At 35.6% G+C, this 20,337-nt stretch overlaps 1 protein-coding gene across 2 annotated transcripts in view; it reads right to left on the bottom strand.

The window, feature by feature from the left end:
• Positions 1-20,337, bottom strand: part of VPS50 (VPS50 subunit of EARP/GARPII complex) — a 122,656-nt gene that overhangs the window by 18,997 nt on the left and 83,322 nt on the right. For both annotated transcript variants that reach the window (XM_026505740.4, XM_044386519.3), the window contains 3 exons: positions 18,688-18,794; positions 10,074-10,195; positions 160-240 (listed from right to left, as the gene is read on the bottom strand). In XM_026505740.4, coding sequence (XP_026361525.1) covers positions 160-240; positions 10,074-10,195; positions 18,688-18,794 — 310 coding nt within the window. The remainder of the gene's footprint in view (positions 1-159; positions 241-10,073; positions 10,196-18,687; positions 18,795-20,337) is intronic.

Genomic DNA, 20,337 nt, shown 5'->3' with positions numbered 1-20,337 from the left:
ACTGTAAGAAACCCCTACTTACTTCCTTACAATAACACAGTGTAATACCGAGGACCGAGGCACACAATATATATACAGACATACATTTACATGTAGTTGATTAGATGGCTACTTTTTATTTTCTTAACCCAGAAGAATTAATTCCAGTTGGTTACTTACCATATCAATAAGGCTCTCTTGAATTCTGTTAAGAGTTGTTCTTAGTCTACTACTACTAAGGCCTAGTCCTGTTGATTCCAGCTGAAAAAGAAAGTTATGCTACATCACTTTGGAGATAATCTTTCATACATTATAACTTCAAATTAACCAAAGTTAAGAATCTGATGAGTGCTCACTCAGATACTTAGCCTTCAGAGGGTCTCCAAACTGTATTTAAAAACTTCAAAACATCAAGCTTATTAGTCAAACCTGAGCCCTTAAGGGAACAAGAGAACTACTTACATATTTGCATTTACAGGTCACACTAGCATCTGTCAATCTAATAAATTTATCAGGAGAGAGTTCACCAGTATTTCTTTCCCATGAGTTATTATTTTTAGTTCTAAAACTTATGATTTCAGATACTTAAAGATAGTGCACTTGTCGTATTTATGTAGAACCATAATGTAGACTGTTTTAAATTTTTTTTAAGATTTATTTATTTATTTGACACGCAGAGGGATAGAGAGAGAGAGAGCATAAGCAGGGGGAGCAGCAAAGGCAGAGGGAGAAGCAGGCTCCCCTCTGAAAAAGGAGCCCGATGTGGGGTCTCGATCCCAGGACCCTGATGTCATGACCTGAGCCGAGGGCAGATGCATAACTGACTGAGCCACCCAGGTGCCCCTGTTTTAAATTTTCTAACACAAATTACAGATATCCCAAGTCCTTGTCCAAAAATTAAAAAATTTTACTAGGCTCAGTAAACATTTCACAGTATAGAATTCGCTTTACTACATCAGAGCCAAAGCACTTGTAAACATCCTCACGCAAGAAATAAATGAGAAGGGACACTCAACTGTTAAAACAAAAAAAGCTGGGGTGCCTGGGAGGCGCAGTGGGTTAAGCATCAGACTCTTGGTTTCAGCTCAGGTGGTGATCTCATGGTCATGAGATCCAGAGCCTGACACTGGGCTCTGCACTCAGTGCGGAGTCTGCTTGTCCCTCTCTCTGTCCGTGCACTTGTGTGCTGTCTCTCTCTCTCTCAAATAAATAAATACAATCTTAAAAAAAAAAAAAGACGTGAAAAGCCAGCTGGCCCTTCATTGGTGATGATTCAATTGATAAATAGAAATTTAATTTAGAGGTAATCATAAATACAGACATCTGAAAAAATGTTAAAATGTTCTAAATGAGCCAAAAAATTTAAAACATTGTTAACAGTAAACTATAAAATATATTGTCTCAGTAATTCATTCACAGAATATATATATATATATATATATATATATATATATATATATATACACATACATACACACATGGATATGGATACGTGGCATGCACGCACATTTACTGTTCCTCATCCTTCCCTATCTGAGACAAAGATGAGGACAAGGAATTACTTACACATCATGTGATGGAAAGCCTCAAGCTAAAGTAGTTGTGTGATGGCATGGTGTAGTAAAACATGAACTCATTTGATATGGTAATTTTAAATACATTTTATTTTCATTACGTTTTATAAACTGTATTACTTCATTTTCCCTTTTTTCACTAGGGTCTTATTTTTGTATGTTTAAATGCAGCCATTACGAGTATATAGTTTGCTAAATTTTGGTAACTGTATACAGTCTGATGACCAGTACCACAATCAAGATGTAGAATTTCCCTCACCTTTAAAAATGTCCTTATGCCCTTTGCATGGATTCCCTCCCTGCATCCTTAATCCCTGATCTGTCACTGCAGTTCTGCCTTTTCTAAAATTTCATATAAACGGACTCATATATGTATAGTCTTTTGTGTTTGACTTCTTTCTTGTATTTAACATGCTTTTGAGATTCATCCATGTTGTAAGCCTATTAGTAATTCCTGCTCTTTTATTAATAGTATTCTATAACATGGATATATCACAATCTGTTTACTTACTCATTAGTTGAAGAACATCTGGGTTCCAGTTTTAGGCTACTTGAATAATGTCACTATGAACATTTATATATATATGTGTGTATATGTCCTTGAGAAGACATACATTTTCTGTTCTTTTGGTTAAATACCTAAAAGTGGAATTTCTGGTTCATGTAATAGGCATAGTTTTAAGTTTATAAGGCCATACTGTTTTCCAATGGCTGTACCAATCTGCATTTCCACAAGCAATGTATGTAAATTCTAGTTATTCCATTTATGGACTGAATGTTTGTTGTCCCCTCAAATTTCGTATGTTGAAGCCCTAACCTCCAATGAGATGTATCTGGGGATGGGGCCTTTAGGAGGTAATCAGGTTTAGATGAGGTCATGAGAGTGGGGTCCTCATAATAGGTTTGGTGCCCTTTTAAGAAGAAACACAGCACATAATTTACACTTTTTTCTAGTTTCTTAAGGAGGAAGCTTATCATTAACTTGAGACTTTCTTCTTTTCTACTACAGGCATTTAAAGCTTGATACTTCCCTTTAAGTACTAATTTAGCTGCATTCCACAATTGTGGAAAGTTTTCATTATTATTCACTTTAAAATATTTTCTAATGTCTCTTATGATTTCTTCTTTAAACCAATCTTTATTTAGAAGTGTGTTAATTTCCAAACACTTAGATTTTTCCTAGTTATTGGATTCTAATTCAATTACATTGTCATCAGAGAACATATTCTGTATGATTTTAATCTTTTAAATTCACTAGAACATACTTAACGGCCCACAGAATATGGTCTATCCAGAATATGGTATACCTTGTGCACACAAAAAGAATGTATATACTGCCACTGTCGGGTGTGTTGTCCCATAAACATCAATTAACTGAAGGCGGTTGAAACTGTTGTTCAAATCTTCTATGTATTTGCTGATTTTCTATATACTTGTTCTATTAGTTACTGTGTGGTTTTAAAATCTCCAGCTATAATGGAATTTCTTTTTTCTCTTGAATCCTGTCAATTACTGTCTTATGTATTTTGAAGCTCTGTTAAGTAGTCAGATATACATTTATGCTTGCTATTCCTTCCAAATGAATTGACCCTTAAATTATTATGAATCCCTCTATCTCTGATAACACATTTTGTTTCAAATTTATCTTATCTGATATTAACATAGCTACGCAACTTTTTTTTTTTAAGATTTTATTTATTTGAGAGAGAGAGGGAGGGAAGGAATGAGAGAGAGAGAGAGCACGCGCTCACATGCGCAGGAGGAGGGGCAGAGGGAGCGAGTGAAGGAGAGTCCCCACTGAGCAGGGAGCCCGATGTGGGGCTTGATCCCGGGACCAGTCCCCCCTCCCCCACCCCGAGCCAAAGGCAGACTCTTAACTAACTGAGCCACCCAGGTGCCCCAACTACTGCAGCTTTCTTAAGAAAGCAAACACTTACATTTGCGTGGCATATCTTTTCAATACATTTGCTTTCAACCTATGTGTGTTTTTTTATATTTAAAGTGTTCTTTTGTTGTTTTAATCATTTGGCAATCTCTGCCTTCTAATTTGTGTTTAGTCCATTAACACTTAATGTGATTGTTGGTTGGATTTAAAGCTACCATTCATTATAGGTTATCTCTTTTTTGTTCCTTGGTTCCTCTTTTCTTGCCTTTTCTGATTATATGAATATTGTATTTTAGAATTCTAATTTAATTTTCCTATTGGCAAAAGAGCTAAAGTCTTCAATATTATTTTTCATTGTCCTACAAATTACAATATACACTCTTGATATTTCACAACCTATTTGCTGTTAAAAATGTTCTGTTTAGATGTAGTGAAGAGAAGGGCCATATGCACCCCAATGTTCATAGCAGCATTGTCCACAATAGCTAAATTGTGGAAGGAGCCGAGATGCCCTTCAACAGATGACTGGATTAAGAAAATGTGGTCCATATATACAATGGAATATTACTCAGCCATTAAAAAGAACGATTTCTCAACATTTGCTGCAACATGGATGGGACTGGAGGAGATAATGCTAAGCGAAATAAGTCAAGCAGAAAAAGACAATTATCATATGGTTTCACTCATTTATGGAACATAAGAAGTAGGAAGATCGGTAGGAGAAGAAGGGGAAGAAGGAAGGGGGGGATAAACAGAAGGAATGAACCATGACAGACTATGGACTCTGGGAAACAAACTGAGGGCTTCAGAGGAGAGGAGGGTGGGGGAATGGGATAGGCTGGTGATGGGTATTAAGGAGGGCACGTATTGTGTGGTGCGCTGGGTGTTATACGCAAGTAATGAATCATGGAACTTTACATAAAAAACTAGGGATGTACTGTATGGTGACTAACATAATAAAAATAAATAAATAAATAAATAAATAAATAAATAAAATGTTCTGTTTAACATAATATATCGAAATCTTGCCATCTTATAAGTGCATATCTTGTTATAGTTGTTATATGTAATACATTTACATATATTATTAACTCCAGAAAATAATGTTATGATTTCACTTTTAAACAGCTATATGGTTTATGCAGAAATCAGAAAAAGAAAAAAATAATTTTTTGTATTTCCCCAAGTAGTTTCCATTACCAATGCTCTTCATTCTTTCTTGAGGATCCAAGTTTTCTGGTATCATTTTCCTTCAGCCTAAAAAAAATTCCTTCAGCATTTCAGTATTAATGTCTGTTGGTAATAAGTTCTCTTAGATTTTTTTTTTCTTTTTATCTAAAAATGTCTTAATTTCACCATTATTTTAAGATTTTATTTATTTGAGAGAGAGAGATCATGCAAGAGTACAAGCAGGGGCAAGAGGGAGAAGCAGGCTCCCTGCTGAGCGGGAAGCCCAACATGGGGCTCAATACAAGGGTCCCAGGATCATGACCCAAGCCAAAGGCAGACGCTTGACTGACTGAGCCACCCAGGTGCCCCTCACCTTCACTCTTGAATGGTGTTTTGCTAGATGTAAATTCTGGATTGACATTCTTTTCTTCTCTTTCAGTACCTTAAAGGTATTAACTCTCTCCTAGCCTCTACAGTTTTGCATGAGGAGTCAGCTGAATCAGACCATTGGTCCCTTTATGTAAAAAGTCTATTGTAGTTTTCCAGGGACAGTTTCAACATGAGGTTATCATGCTGTATGCTCCTTTGTGCTTACTCTGCTTGCTGTTCATTTAGTGTCTTGTATCTGCAAATTTTTGGTCAGTGTTTCTTCAAATATTTTTTTTTCTACCTCATTCTCTCTCTTCTCCATCTGGTATTCCAATTACATGTATATTTGATCATTTGATATAACTTAACATGTCCTTAAGGCTTTGATCATTTTGTTTTCCAATCTTTTTTCTCTATGTTCTTCATTTTGAATAATTTCTATTGATTTATCTTCAAGTTCACATATTCTTTCCTCTGGCATGTCTATTTGGTTGTAAAGTACATTCAGTAAATTTTTTGTTAATTGCTGAAATTCTATTTTTCAGTTCTAGGATTTCCCTTTTAAATTAATTTTCTACTAGAACTTCCTATTTTTCTACAGAGATGTTCATACATTTAAAACATCTTTTGTCTTACTTTATTTGGGATGTATAGTAGCCCATTTAAAATTCTTACCCCTTAGTCCCAACATCTTGGGGTTAAACTAAATTGATTTTCTCTTTACTTAAGGATGTACTCCACTTTTTTTGGTTTTATGTATGTTGGGTAAAGTTAGACTGTATCATCAATTTAATTCTGAAGATTTTGGATTTTGATATTTTTCTCCACTGGACACTGTTTCCTTTGTTTTCACTATGTAATTTTCTCGGCTGGGCTTGTACTACAAACTGTCTCTTATGGAACAGCTTCATTCTCTGTTTAGATATTTTTTTTCTTTGGCTCCAGTCAATCTGTTTCATATAAACAGGTTATGGGTTAATCAAATATGAGAGGAAAAGACTTTGGGGATCCCCTCTCAGCCTCTTTTTCTTCTGAACTTCCCCTACACTTTTCAGTGTTCCCAGTTTCCTGGTTTCACTTTTCTGGTTCCCCAATCCATAAAGACTGAATGTTTTCTTACGCTTGCCTCCACCTTTGTGCTGTGTGAACTGTATTTAATCCTGGCTACGAGGCCATGGAGACAGAATTTATTTTTATAGCTCCTTTTTCCACAACCTACATACTAGCATGAACTGCGCCCCTACCACCCTCAGAATCTATATGCTTTGTTCACTCTCCGGTATCTTCAGATAGTTGCCTTTTGTATAACAGTTAGGTTTTATAATTATTTTCTTCAGGGATTATTATCCAGTAAAATCTTAGTCCTTCATAGCCAGAAGCAGAAGTTCATTCATTCTTAAAAGTTTAAAAACGGAATCACAGACTCTCTCTAAAAAAAAAACCTCAAAAAACAAAACAAAAAAATCCCATCTCATTAATGAAGGTAACTTTAAATGATGCTCACAAACTATTTTTAAGTAAGAACACTTATCAGATTTACTTGGATAAGAAATAATTAGGACATCACTACATGTGTCCTAAGAATCTACTATATGCTTACTACTGTGTTAACGTAAGATACAGAATGCTCTTCAGGAGAGAATATAAACAGGAAGAACCATAGAAAATATAACTCAAGAGGTGAATAATGGAAGGCTGGGGGCAAGGCAAAATAAAGCAACACTATAAGTAACATTATTATAATAGAGCCAAATGGATTAGATATATCATAGAGCATGATGTAGTAGGTTATAAACAGTTCAGTGAAGAGCAAGAACTTCTGAAGGAATTAGTATGAACACGAAGAATCCCTTACCCTACTGCATACACTATGGCTCCCCAGCCAATAACTTTCTAGAAACCCTGAGAAACATATGCTTATTCTTCTACAGGCAGCATCCATCTAAATTCACTCATAGGAGTGTCTTTCTTCCCTGGAAGAAAAGCAGGAGCAATCACGTACCACTGTATTCTTCCCATTCTACCAGTTACCTAATTACTCCTCTCCTCCTACCACTTAAAGTTCAACAACTAACAGGGCAATTTGGAGTATGTATGTATGTATGTATGCCTGTATGTACATATCTGAAGATCAAAATTTCTCGGATTTCTAATGGACTTGAAGGTATTTTCTTAGCAAATTAAAAGTTACCATTTCAATCTTATACACTTGTATATGCTTATTTATGCTATTTAGATTGTCTTGTTCCAAAAGGAATTTAAATTAAAGTAGCAAATTAAAAATATAATCTTGCAAGGCAAAACCCCCCAAAACTTTAAATATATATAAAATTAAGCAAAGCAAGGGGCACTTGGGTGGCTCAGTCAGTTGAGCATTCGACTCTTGATTTTGGCTCAGCTCCTGATCTCAGGGTGTGAGATGGAGCCCTGCATCGGTCTCCACACTCAGCAGGGAGTCTGCTGAGATTCTCTCTCTCCCTCTGTCCCAGCCTCCACTTGAGCTCTCTCTCTCAAATAAATAAATAAATCTTTAAAAGAATTAAGCAAAGCAAAATATGGGTAGAAAGACAGAGTGGTTCTTTTTACAAATTTGTAAAACCCCTTTTTATAGAGATTCAGTCTTTGTTTTGCTTTAAATAGTGTTTCCTTCAGTTTTGCAGAATCGAATATAGTAGGGTCCGAATTGTAAATTGTTCTATTTGAAGATGTGTATATTTTCAATATTCGCATGGTAGATAAAAACTAGTATTACTAAGCATACTCTATAGAAAAAGTTTTTCTTAAAAAGTACAAGAGGTAGAATAAGTGCTATATTTATTCACACATCCTCAAGCATAGGCACATTGTATTGGTTCATATAATACAAAATGTTTCTAATATGACATATGTGTAGACACCCAGGTTAAGGACAGAAATGCTTATAACTGACAGCTAATTATATGAATACAGTGATAAGATTAAAAATGCTTTTAATACAAAAACTGAGGGTTTCAGAGGGGAGAGGGTGAGGGAATGGGATAGACTGGTGATGGGTAGTAAGGAGGGCACGTATTGCATGGTGCACTGGGTGTTATACGCAACTAATGAATCATCGAACTTTGCATCAGAAACCAGGGAACTGTATGGTGACTAACATAATAAAAAAAACATTAAAAAAAAGATTTGGAAAAAAATATATATAAGGTTAACGTGTTCTCTAAAACATGACATATTTTAAATAAAATATGTAGCATATTTTACAATAAACACCTAACTATACTTTGCTAACTTTCTCAGGTCCTAGTGAACTCCACTGTATGTAAACAAATCTGTGCCAGTATATAATCAGCTAGAAAGTCATGTCCAAAAGCATCAGTTCCCAAAAGCTTCCAAAGGACCCTATTTTAACACATCTTATCAACAATGTGGTCCACAAGTGTTCTATCCAATATGATATTCACCAGCCACATGCGGCTATTTATATTTAGAGATAAATTAGCTAAAATTAAATACAATTAAAAATTCTGTTCCTCAGTCACACTAATCACATTGAGAGTGGTCAACAGTCACATGTGGCTAGTGGCTACCATAATAGTGGAAATTAAGAGCATTTCAACAACGGCAAAACTTCTCATGGACACTGCTGGTCTGGAGGCTCAGCTCAGAACAGAGAGTAAGGCTCATCTAGAAGACTTAGAAGATTCTGTCAATTAGCTAAAATTCTAGATTGTCTTTCTTCTCTAATATTTATTTATCGAGTTTCCAAATTCAGAGCAATGAATTAGTACATATTTTATAGTAACCTAAATTCTATAGCAACACTCTGATTTTATTAGTATTCTTTCTAAGGCATATTATAGAGACTTAAGAACAAGAAATTCAGATCCTATTATTATTATTATTATTATTAGTATTATTATTATTATTTAAAGATTTTATTTATTTATTTGACAGAGATAGAGACAGCCAGCGAGAGAGGGAACACAAGCAGGGGGAGTGGGAGAGGAAGAAGCAGGCTCATAGCAGAGGAGCCTGACGTGGGGCTCGATCCCATAACGCTGGGATCACGCCCTGAGCCGAAGGCAGACGCTTAACCGCTGTGCCACCCAGGCGCCCCCAGATCCTATTATTAAAAGATCGTATCTTTGGGGAGCTTGGGGGGCTCAGTGGTTTAGGTGTCTGACTCTTGGTTTCAGCTCTGGACATGATCTCAGGGTCATAGGGCTGGGCCCTGTGTCATGCTCCCTGCTCAGCACAGGGGTCTACTTGTCCCTGCCCCTTCCCCTGCTCACACACTCTCTCTCAAATAAATAAATAAATACATAAATAAATAAATGAAATCTTTAAATAAAAGATCATGTCTTTGATGTAATTGTAATCACAGCAAGGATATGAACATTTATATAATAAATGTAGTTACCATTAAAATTCACTTTTTTAAAAAGATACATAATATAGCATATGAAACTTAGTATTATGATATAATCATAGGACCCTACAGTATCCTTTTACATAGAAATCTATCAAATATCTAGGTGAGCCACATAATAATTACTAAATATCCAATAAGTTACCTAATATTGTGTTGTTCTCGTTAGGAGTAGAAAAAGATAAAATCAGTAAGAGCTTTGGAAACACAAGAAGGAGATACGGGAAACAATTCTGTAGCAGCCAGAAGGTTCAGTTCAAAGGTTTTCAATTATTTTAATAAGTATTTGCCATTATTTTCTGAATGTAGTAGTGCCTGCTAAGTTTTGTAAGCCAATACTTAAAATGTCTCATTTACTGTGTAGTAATTACACACCGGGCCGGATTTAAACAAGGCAACCCACACATTTTTCATTGCCAAAATATATCAAGGTTAAAAACAGATGCTGAACTTTTTCTGCCAAAAATCTGAATAACATAAAATATGTTTATCATTTCAAAGCTTAAAATTAATATATATAAGGTAATTAGGCAGACGAAAAGCTGACAGCAAAAATTTTGTTAGATTTCTGATGGATCATTTTCAAAATATTATTTGTGTATTTTATACCAAGAGAATGAAAAACTTTATATTTTAAAAATAAATATATTTTGAAAGAAATAAGACTTTCTCTCCAAAGGTGACTTACTGAATCATTCCGACCAAAAAAGGTATAGATTGCATACAAGTAGTAATCAAATAGCTGAGACATGAAATGGATAACATCAAAGGCAATTGGTTTAAGAATGTTCATCATCTGCATATATTTACCTGAAAAGAAAAAAAAAATCAAAATTAGAAAAAAATTAAAATGTTAGTCTATTATTATAAAGAGACAATAAGAAAAAAACACTTTACCAAAATATATATTTTTAATGAACTATTACATTCCTCAGTCCCTAGCCATGTTTCAAGTACTCAATAATCATTTGTGGCTAGTGGCTACTATATTGGACAGCACAGACATACATACTACCTACAGAAATGTTTTTATATCATTATATTTTACTACATGTCAAATATTCATGGAATATCTATACTCTTCTACAAACGACACTGCACAAACACACAACACAGTTCCACATTCTTGGAGATTCCATTTAAAATAATTTCCTCAAAAATGCTTAGGTATAATAAAACAAAAGACAATGTACTTGAGAAAAGCAGGTTTTTTCCCCCCATAAGTTTATATACACATAGCAAAAGTAAAAAAGGAAGAACAAAAAGGATACATGGAAGGCACTTCCTATTCCCCTGAATCCTAGCCCTGTGAAGTCTTGTGTCAGAGGCCTAGGACATTTCTTTATCACCATATCGCTCAAGAGCTCAAGACTCTCAAAGTGCCAAGAAAATGTCCTCCTCATTCCTTCCTTTGGGAGATGCCCATATTACGTTCTCTTTTCTCTAAACATATGATACAGTTACCAAAAAAATTTTTTTAAACCAAAATTTCTGCATTTATAAACTTGTTAATGTATTTGAAGGGTGCATGGGAGATGGGCTGAATCAAATAAATAATAACACATCCCTAAATGTGTTTCTGTTTCATGGGAAATAAAAGAGAAAGGAGCACATCCATATAAAATGCTCTTCTGCAGATGTTAAAACAGGCCACTTGCCTAATTTCCAAATGAGCAAATAATTCAGGTGCTCACTCTACTTAATGCAACTGTTACAAATTTTAAATTGGTACTACTGAAGACACCATGACTCAAGAGAAACACATTAACCGCAGTAGAAAAAAATGACAAATTTACTCTAATGGAAATGTCTACTATCGAAACCATTTCTTTATTATTTAAGAACTCTGTACAGCCGTCTTAATTTACATGAGCAATGATTCTAAATAATAGATAGTCAGGAAGAGAAATACACACACCAAAAGTAGAAACCATTCAACTCAGATTCTATTCTTACTCTTATTTACAAGTCTTTTGTTTCAGAATCATCTTTTATAATTATTTTACACAGACATTTTTAAAAATGACAATTGAAAAATATTTGAAAATTATGCTCCTAGAACATTCTGGATCACTATGCAGATATTTTATCAACTACAAACATGCAGTTTTTAAACTGCAACTATTCACACATAAAATAATGTGACACTGTGGAAAAAAAAGGAAAAATACTATGTTATACTATTTTAACCTATAAAAGAAAAAAGAGAGATAATAAGTAAAATGAGGTAGAATGCAAATATCTGGGTTGATACATATCCAGAACACAAAGCTCCTCTCCATTACTAATAATAAGATTAGCCATTGTTCATATAATTATTCTTAAGAATATATAAATGAGTTAATAGGTAAAAGCTATTTTAAATGTTGCATTCAAAAGAAAAAATCTAGATAAAACCCATCACTCTAAAAAAACTTTTAAACATATTTATATTCATTTATTCATTTAATATTCAACAAAGACTTTTTGAGGGCTTACTATGTCCTTGGCTTTGCATTAAGACACAAGGAATTAGAGTCCCTTAGATGGTCATATAAGGAAGGCAGCCACTGATAAGCAGGCTGCCAACATATTAAAACATATAAGAATAAGAACTCTGTCTTGCCAGCTCAAGAGGGCACAGTAGGCCTTGGTAGGCCTGAGGAGGCTTATGTACCTCCTCAGAATTACTGAATTAAAAGAATTTTACAGTGGATTAAGCCTGTATCTATGAAGACAAAGGGATGAGGAGGTAAAGGTGAGTAGGTATGATCAACAGAAAATGAGAAATCTCAAAAAATTTCTAAACCAAGGGTTGGCAAACCCTTCTTGTAAAGGAACAGAGTACGTGGTTTTAGGCTTTGCATGCTGTGGCAACTACTCAAGCTAAACAAATATAATAATTATGTAAAATCCTATAGCAGGAAAATACGGGAGGGAAAAACAGAGAATATGGAAGGGCTCTTTAAGACTTTAGAAGTGATCTTTAACATTAAAAATTAAAGAAAATAAATTTAAAAAAGGAAGTCTTCTAGAAGGTACAGCAAAAAGACAAAAATATGGAGAAAAAACACAGGAGACAGGAAGGGGCCAATCTTAGGGACTAAACATTTGAGCAACAGGAAGTCAAAGAAAAAAGAGGGCAGAGAAAATGGGGAGGTGGAAATCATCAAATAAATAGTAGTGGTAGTCACAACTGAGAAGCACAAGAGCTTTCAGACTGAAAGGGTCATGAACTACCCAACACACTTAATGAAAAATAACTCACACCTAGACAGATCACCAGAGAATTCCGAAGCATTAAGGGAATAAATACTAAAAGCTTCCAGGGAGAGAGAGAAAAGAAATTCATCTACAGTAAAATGAACAGAACACTAGAAGTTTCAACGTTCTAAGGAAAAATAATGTTTAATCTACAATTCTATATACAGCTAAATTGTCATTCAGTGAAATGGGAAAATACAGATATATTCAGACTGACAAGAATTCAAAACTTGTACCTCTTATCACCCTTTTCTGGAAATTTTAACTAGAATAAAGGCAAGCAGAAACAGACCAAGAAATTGCCTGCAGGTAGGCTGCTGGCAGGGGGACCTGGTGTGGGAGAATGCTGTTTTTCATCACGACCTTTTCTTTACTATTCACTGTGTTACAGTGAAAATACTACCTTAATAAAAATGTAGAAGCATGGCTCTGAAGTTAGCTTGTGGTTCATTCAGATGCACTTCACCTTCCCTTTCTTCCCTTCTAGAGTTCCCTAGAGAGGAGAGGTGAGATGAGTGGACACACAGTGTGCTTTGAGAACATGGAGGAAGGTTATTTAATACCCAGATTGATGCCAGGCTGGCCGACACCCCAGAAGGGAGGGCCTTGGCCCCTTGCTAAGAGGGCTCTTGGCTTCATGTAAGAAAGAATTCAGGAGCAAGCCATCCAGAGGAAGGGACAAGGATTTATTATGCATAGATATAAGAAGGCAACTGCTTCATAGACAAAGTAGCAGTCTCTTCTCCCAGGTGAGGAAGAGGACCTCCCCTTTGCCTCTAATAAAGGGTTTTATACGTTTTATTTAAGTTAGCTAATGGTGTAGGGAGGGGTTTACTCTTTAACTTTGGGCTTATCATTCACACTAGGCAGTTAGTTTTTCCGTATCTTAAAGTTATGAAATTACCCACAGGAAGCAATTTTAAGAATGTCCAGGCTGTGTGGCTTTTATTGCCAGAGGGAGTGGGTCTTACGGTTTTCCATGAGTCTGATCTTATGATTCTTCATGACCTACTGACTTTTAGGTTAAGGTTCAGCCTAAAACCAAAATGGCTTTGCTTTGGTGAATTTGTCTGCTAAGCTTCCCTCCCCTCCTGCCTTAAGATAACTGAGAAAAGCATCTCTTTCCAAATGATCATCTGTGAGAAGTTCTTATTCTTGCTTCCAACCTATATTGTAACCTCTCTGAACTTTGTCTAGGTGTAAGAATTAACTTTCCTGATGTCCTCTACTAATCATGAAGCATGAAAAAAGCTTACTGGTTCTAGGCACAATCTGGGTTCTACCAGTTAGCAGCTGTGTGACATTAAGGCAAGTTATTTATCTCTGGGCTTTAAAGATTTGGTGCATTAAAAAGGGTATTATGAAGAATTCATGAGAAAATGCATGTAAAGTGTTTACATAGCCAATAACAAGGGAGCAAGAAATCTTAGCTACTGCTGTTATTTTAAAATAATTATGGTTATGATGAACGCAATAATGGAGAAGTTTAGATGCTATGTAAAAGAAACCTAACCTGATGAGGAGTTTCACAAGGGAAGCACTGTTAAAACTATTACCCTAAAATCTGGACCATGAGTCACTCATGGGGAGAAGCCACAGAGGGAAACCAACCAAAGAACAGCATGGAGGAGAACTGTAGTTCTTCAAGAGGAACCTGGAGCTCATCAGCAGGGGGCACAGAGAGACACGCCATCACCACCTGAGAGGTGGCCGGGGGAAATTCAATTGGTGAGCCCCACTCCTACGCAGAGGAGTAAATACCAGGTACAGAGAAGGGGCTGAAAGTGTGTGTTCCTCCACTGTGGATCAGGACAAGAGAGGAGGAAAATATGTTTCTCCAATAGTCAAGGTGTTAAAAACTAAGGTTTGTCAGTCCAGTATATTGGGCACCTACGAAAGTGAAAAGTGCTTGGCTGGATGCTCTATATGCTGCATCTGTAGGAGCTGACAATCTGATGGGGAAGAGCAAGAACAGAATCCAAGCTGAAAGGATGTTCATTATTCTTATTACAGTGCAGTAGGTTGAGACATCATCAATGGATATAAATAGCACAGAAAGGTGAACTGGAAATGCTATAAATGAGGCATAAAGGAAAGGAAGGAAAAGTCAGTTCAGCTCAAACAATTTAGAAAAACGCATTGAACAATGAAGTAAGGACCAGAGTAAAAAATTAATAAGTCTGTTACCTAAGTCCCTAGCTTTTATTCCATTCTTTGAGAGCTTTTATTCTATTACTTTATTGTTATCCTATCACTGTATTCTGTTATTTTTTATTATTGTTTGTATATTCTATCAGCCTCCCCAAATCTCCAATATCATTTTCTTGTATATCGTACTGAAGGATGACACTTCTTGGATCATTCTCTCAAAATATCATATTGTATATACAGCTAACCAGCTCAGAAAGTGTTTTAAAACTGCTTAAAATATTTCATATAAATGGCAAATAAAATATAAGGTGGGGTTTTTAAGATTATTTATTTATTTGCCAGAGCAGCAGGAAGAGGGAGAAGCAGACTCCCCGCCGAGCAGGGAGCCTGATGTGGGACTAGATCCCAGGACCCTGGGATCACGACCTGAGCCAAAAGCAGACACTTAACCGACTGAGGTACCCAGGCACCCCCTAAAATATAAGTATTTTTAGAGAAACAGACATACTGGAATGTAATCTAAATTAAACAATGATTATTTTTTTCCTTAAAACATTGCATATGAAAATATTAAGTTTCTTAAAAGATAACTATTCTGGTTTCATGTTAAATCTGGATGCATGATGTGCTGGTGTGTTATTTTTTTTTCAGTTGCTGAACTAATAATTTTGTCCTAAGGTCTACAGTTTTTACAAGCATGGATTCTGGCAACCTATCTTCTGCTCCTCTCAGACCTATCATACCTGCTCAAGTGAGAGCTGCCTCTGGGAGACAGAACCTTGAATAGCAAGGCTATTTCAGTGATGAGACACATTCCTTAAAATTTCTCTGCCTCTGTCTGCAAGAAATTGTCAGGCTGATAGAATTTTCTCTTTATACAAGCAAGCATTCTGATTAGTTCTCTACACTTGTGAATGGCTCCCTGGGCCTTTCTAACAGATTTAGGTACCACCTGGGGCTGGGAAGCCCCATTAACACTTTTTTGTTTAATCTCTCCTAATTACCTGCCAAATAAATACTACTTGAAAAGGACATTTTAAATATGCCTTTAATGTTCTAAAATGTGCCTCCCAACTATTGAACAATTAGTTCCTTCATCTTCCCAGGCACCCAAAATTAATCAATCTTATTTACACAACTGTACTTCTGGCTTTTTAAGAAGAGACATTACCTCTGCCCGTTTATTATCTTCAAGCACCTCTATGCAATAACAGGGCATAGAATAGCATTTACTGGTTGGAGACCCCTTAGCGAGTGGTTCTCTTAAAGTTCTATTTTATGAATATGTACAAATTGAAGATAAAGACATCCCAGGGAGAGAATGCGGTAGGGATAAAAGTCTACTGGAGGGAATAATGGAAGCACCTAATCCCAGCTCTAAATGGGAAGACATGAGAATTAAAAGCATATGAGGCATTGTTTCCTAATTGCAATTCTAGTAAAACATCTGGTGGTGGCGAAGGCTGAAATCACAATGGTTAGAATCTCTTCACTGAGTAAGGTTTACTCAGGACTGTTCTGCTTTATAGGGTTGACACAGCAAAGGCCCATAAGAACGCAACTTTTCTCAGTTGCTTAAATCCACTATTAGAAAACAATGTCCACTATGTCAATCAGTAATCCTTAGATAAGAATTTGTTACTGACTTCTGAATTTAGCACCAATAGCACATTTCTATCATTATTTGATCCCCTTCTTACATAATGAACAGCAGAATGCATTGTTTTTTCATTTCTTTATGTCTACCAAGAAGATTTGAATTGGTTGTCTGCATTTAACTGAATGAAACATGATTTTCCCCCTCCTCAATATTGTTTTAGCCTTATAGATTTGATTTGATCTGATTCTACTAAATATATGTCTTTTAGAGTAAAAGCAACATGACATGATGACCTCTAGCTCTTTTTGAACTAGGTGAGGTAAAAAAATATAAACTACCACTTCCATGTGGTTGATTGTACTATTTTCCCCCCATTATCTCTACCCAAAGATTATGCCTCCTTGTCCAATGCCCTGCACTTATAGTGCCCTCCTGGGGCAGAAGTGTACTTCTCTCTCCAATAGTCAAGCCCGACTTGCCATGGCCAGGGACTTACAGCAGAGGAAGTCAGGGTGCCACATCAGAGCAGAAGCCTTAAGAGTCATAGCACGGTTCGGCTCTTGCTCTTTTCCCCGTGTTCCAAACTAGTGCTATTTTTTCAGCCTGCATCTCAGAATGACACATGGAACAGAACTAAGGTGATCAGGAGCCAATAAGCATCATGTAAACTTTTGTGGTTGAGAGCCACTCACGTGCTAGGGTGGTTTGTTCCTTCAACATAACCAGGCAAAAGATGAATTCATTAAACTACATCCCAAGCAGTGTGTTCAGAAACCAAAAACTACAGTGGGTCCAAAAGGCTGAGGAGGATGACCAGGATTTTAAAACATTTATCAGTAAGAACCACTTAAGGATAATGAGCACAGTGACCCTGAAGAATGAACTGGGGGAGCATAAGGGAAGAAGGACAGTATAACTACCGCCCATACCTAAAAAGTGATCACAGGGAGAATAGGAGAAAAAAGTATAGATTTACTCTTTTTGCTTTTAAAGGTATAATTAAGACCAACAGACAGAATTACAGAGAAAAAGAAATTCTGGTTTATCATAAGGAGGAGATTTCTACCAATTAAATCAGTCTAATAGCGAGTGAAATGAACAGTCTTGCAAAATAATATCTATCCAGGGACTGTGAGACATGAAACAAAGATTAGTTGGCCATCGCAACTTAGGGGCATTAGATAAAGAAATCCTAGTTCTATAGGAATTTATACCAGATGAACTCTCAGAACCCTTCCAGTTGCGGTTCTATAAATTCCATACAGTAACTCATGATGTTATGTTCAGTTAGCTCTCTTGGTTAAAGAAGAAAAGTTAATTTCCCTGGCAATGATCAGCCAAAAAACACTTTTTAGAATCTGTCATTTTTCTGTGTGTCATCATAATGTATATTTTTTCTTTTCCTCCCAACTCATTACTTCTTTTCCACTATTTTTCCTAAAGAAAGTGGGGCTTCTAAGAAGCATTTTGTCTACTTTACCCTGTTCATTAATGAAATTTAGAAATTATCTTCAAGAACACAGACCATTTTATCAGAGCCAAGAGTAATCAAACTAGGCAGCAGGACATTATCATCTCCATATAAACAGAATACAGAGATTTTTTTTTTATAAAGCACATTAAAATTCCTGACTAGTATAGATGACTTAATTAATTTGAGAAGATATCTCTATAACTTATTTGTCAAATGTACAGACTGACTTGTGAGATATAAAGGTTAAGATGGCATATAAAATGCTGAAATACTGACATTAAAAATTCCACATCATCTTCAAACTTAAATATTTTAAATGGCATTTCTTCATGTTATTTGCCTTCTACAAAATCATCAATAAAGGTCTTATCTGTAATAAGAACAACTCTTCCTATGGTGTGAACATTTAGCTTGTAGAACTCTTGTGTCTGAAAATGCCAGAGAATCACTATTCACTCTGCCTATCTGACAGGAAGATTGTGAAGATCAATGAAACAATTAAGCACAAAATATTGTGTAAATGTAAAATGGGTACTATCGTCATCCTACATATACCTCCAACTCACATAGAGGATTTTTCACTACATCTCAATTAATTGGAATATTTTAGAAAAAGCAGAAGACACAAATACTAAGTAGTTAACTGAAAAAAGAAAAACTAACATTAATGTTAGTATTATTCTATTTGAACAATTATGATGAGAAAGCACTGACATATCACAATCTTAAAACCTTCCTAGTGGTGCGCACTGGAGTGTACAATGAAAACCCCAATAAAGTAACAAAGTAGACTAATTTAACTAATAATGTTTTTTTAAAAAGGTGACTACTTACCAACAAGTCTTATTACATTCAATGTTGTATTTGTTAAGATGGGTGCATTCACTTTATTTAGACTATAATCTGACTTCTTCCTGCTTTTTAGAGTTTCTCTAGAAATGCTTAATATGGAAAAACAAAACAGAGTTGCAATTAGGGTTGTCAACTAGTAAATCAGTAAGTTATTCTGATTAGCATCTATCCTTCATTCACGAATTAGTTACTGAAACTGTTACCATGTGTCAGGTGGGGATACAGCAATTATAGAGCTTACAAGTCCAGAGGGGAAGAGAAATTCATAAGCAAAGAAATAAAGTACTATAGTGTATTTCTTTGATTCTAAGACATTCATTATCAACCATTAAAAGAAGCTATGTCATTTTAAAAAGAACAGATGTTCCAGGGAGATTATATATCAAATGTACCAAGTATCCTGATTTCAGACTTATAAATATGAAAAAATACCCTCCTTAGAATCTCTAATATCTAAAGTATAAGGGAAGAGGATAGAGTCTGGGTTTGGGGACGACACCAGGTTCAAAGAAAAAAATTGAAGTTATATGGTAAGTACATAAAAAAAGGGGGACAATACATAATAAGGTCAGAGGTAGAAGCGAGGGTACTGAGAGAAGCACAAAGAGTTCACACGGAGAATGAGTGGGCTGAGGGAAAAGTGACATGAAAAAAGGTAAGGGAAGGCCAGACCACTGAAGGCAATCAAATCTAAAGAGTACGAACCTAACCCTGAACGCAAATTTTAACCAGGAAAATGACATGAACAAATTTGTATATGAGAAAAAAAAAATCTAAATTTGTATCCAAGAGGGATTAGGAGGGGGCAAAACTGGAGACAGAAAGCCAAGGTAAGGTGGCTGAGTCAATAATCTGGCACAGAGATGATTTTTGCATAAATCTAGATGGTAGCAGTGAAATACAAGAAATTTTGATAAATTCAAGAGACACTTTGAAGTAGGAATTGATACTAATTGGTTGAATGCAGTTTGTGTTTATATTATTCATAGTTCTTAGTGGTAAGTTATGACAGTTTAGGAGAGTAACTGTCTGCATAACCTTACCAAAAATGCAAATATATACACATATACTGGCAGACACTATCTTACATGTTCATTTAAGTTAGAGCTTTTCTTTCAGCCAAAATATACCCAAAACTTCCAATGAAGAACTCCAACAAAACAGTTCTGTTCTGTTCATAATGGACCGTAGATGGATTTAAACATCACACATACATGAAAACCAATAGAAACAGTTTTTCCCAGTTCAAATATCTACAATCACATGAGTTGCTCATTTTTGAGGAGGGAGATTATATCAATCAGGGTTTCAAATTAAATAGGTACTAACTAGGTACTTTGGGAGTAAAAGGTAGGGCAAAATGTACTTAAGTCTCTCATTAAAAATTAAGTATATTTGTGGTCACTAAATGTCTAATACTTAGTGATGAAATTAACTCACTTGCATATAAGGGCCATTTAACAGGGAGAAGGTGACAAAAAATTCTTACATAATGATCATAGTTTTTGAAGAGGACAATTTATCACAGAAACAAAACAACAGAAGGAACCTTAACAGGAGGCCCAAAGAGTAAATGTAATTGGCCTTGGAAAGATGAGTGGAGACTCTGTATTTACTAGATTGAGGCAGGAA

The sequence above is a fragment of the Ursus arctos genome, unplaced genomic scaffold, assembly GCF_023065955.2.
Source record: "Ursus arctos isolate Adak ecotype North America unplaced genomic scaffold, UrsArc2.0 scaffold_3, whole genome shotgun sequence".
In the NCBI taxonomy this organism is placed as follows: Eukaryota; Metazoa; Chordata; class Mammalia; order Carnivora; family Ursidae; genus Ursus; species Ursus arctos.
This window is presented reverse-complemented; position numbering and strand designations above follow the sequence as displayed.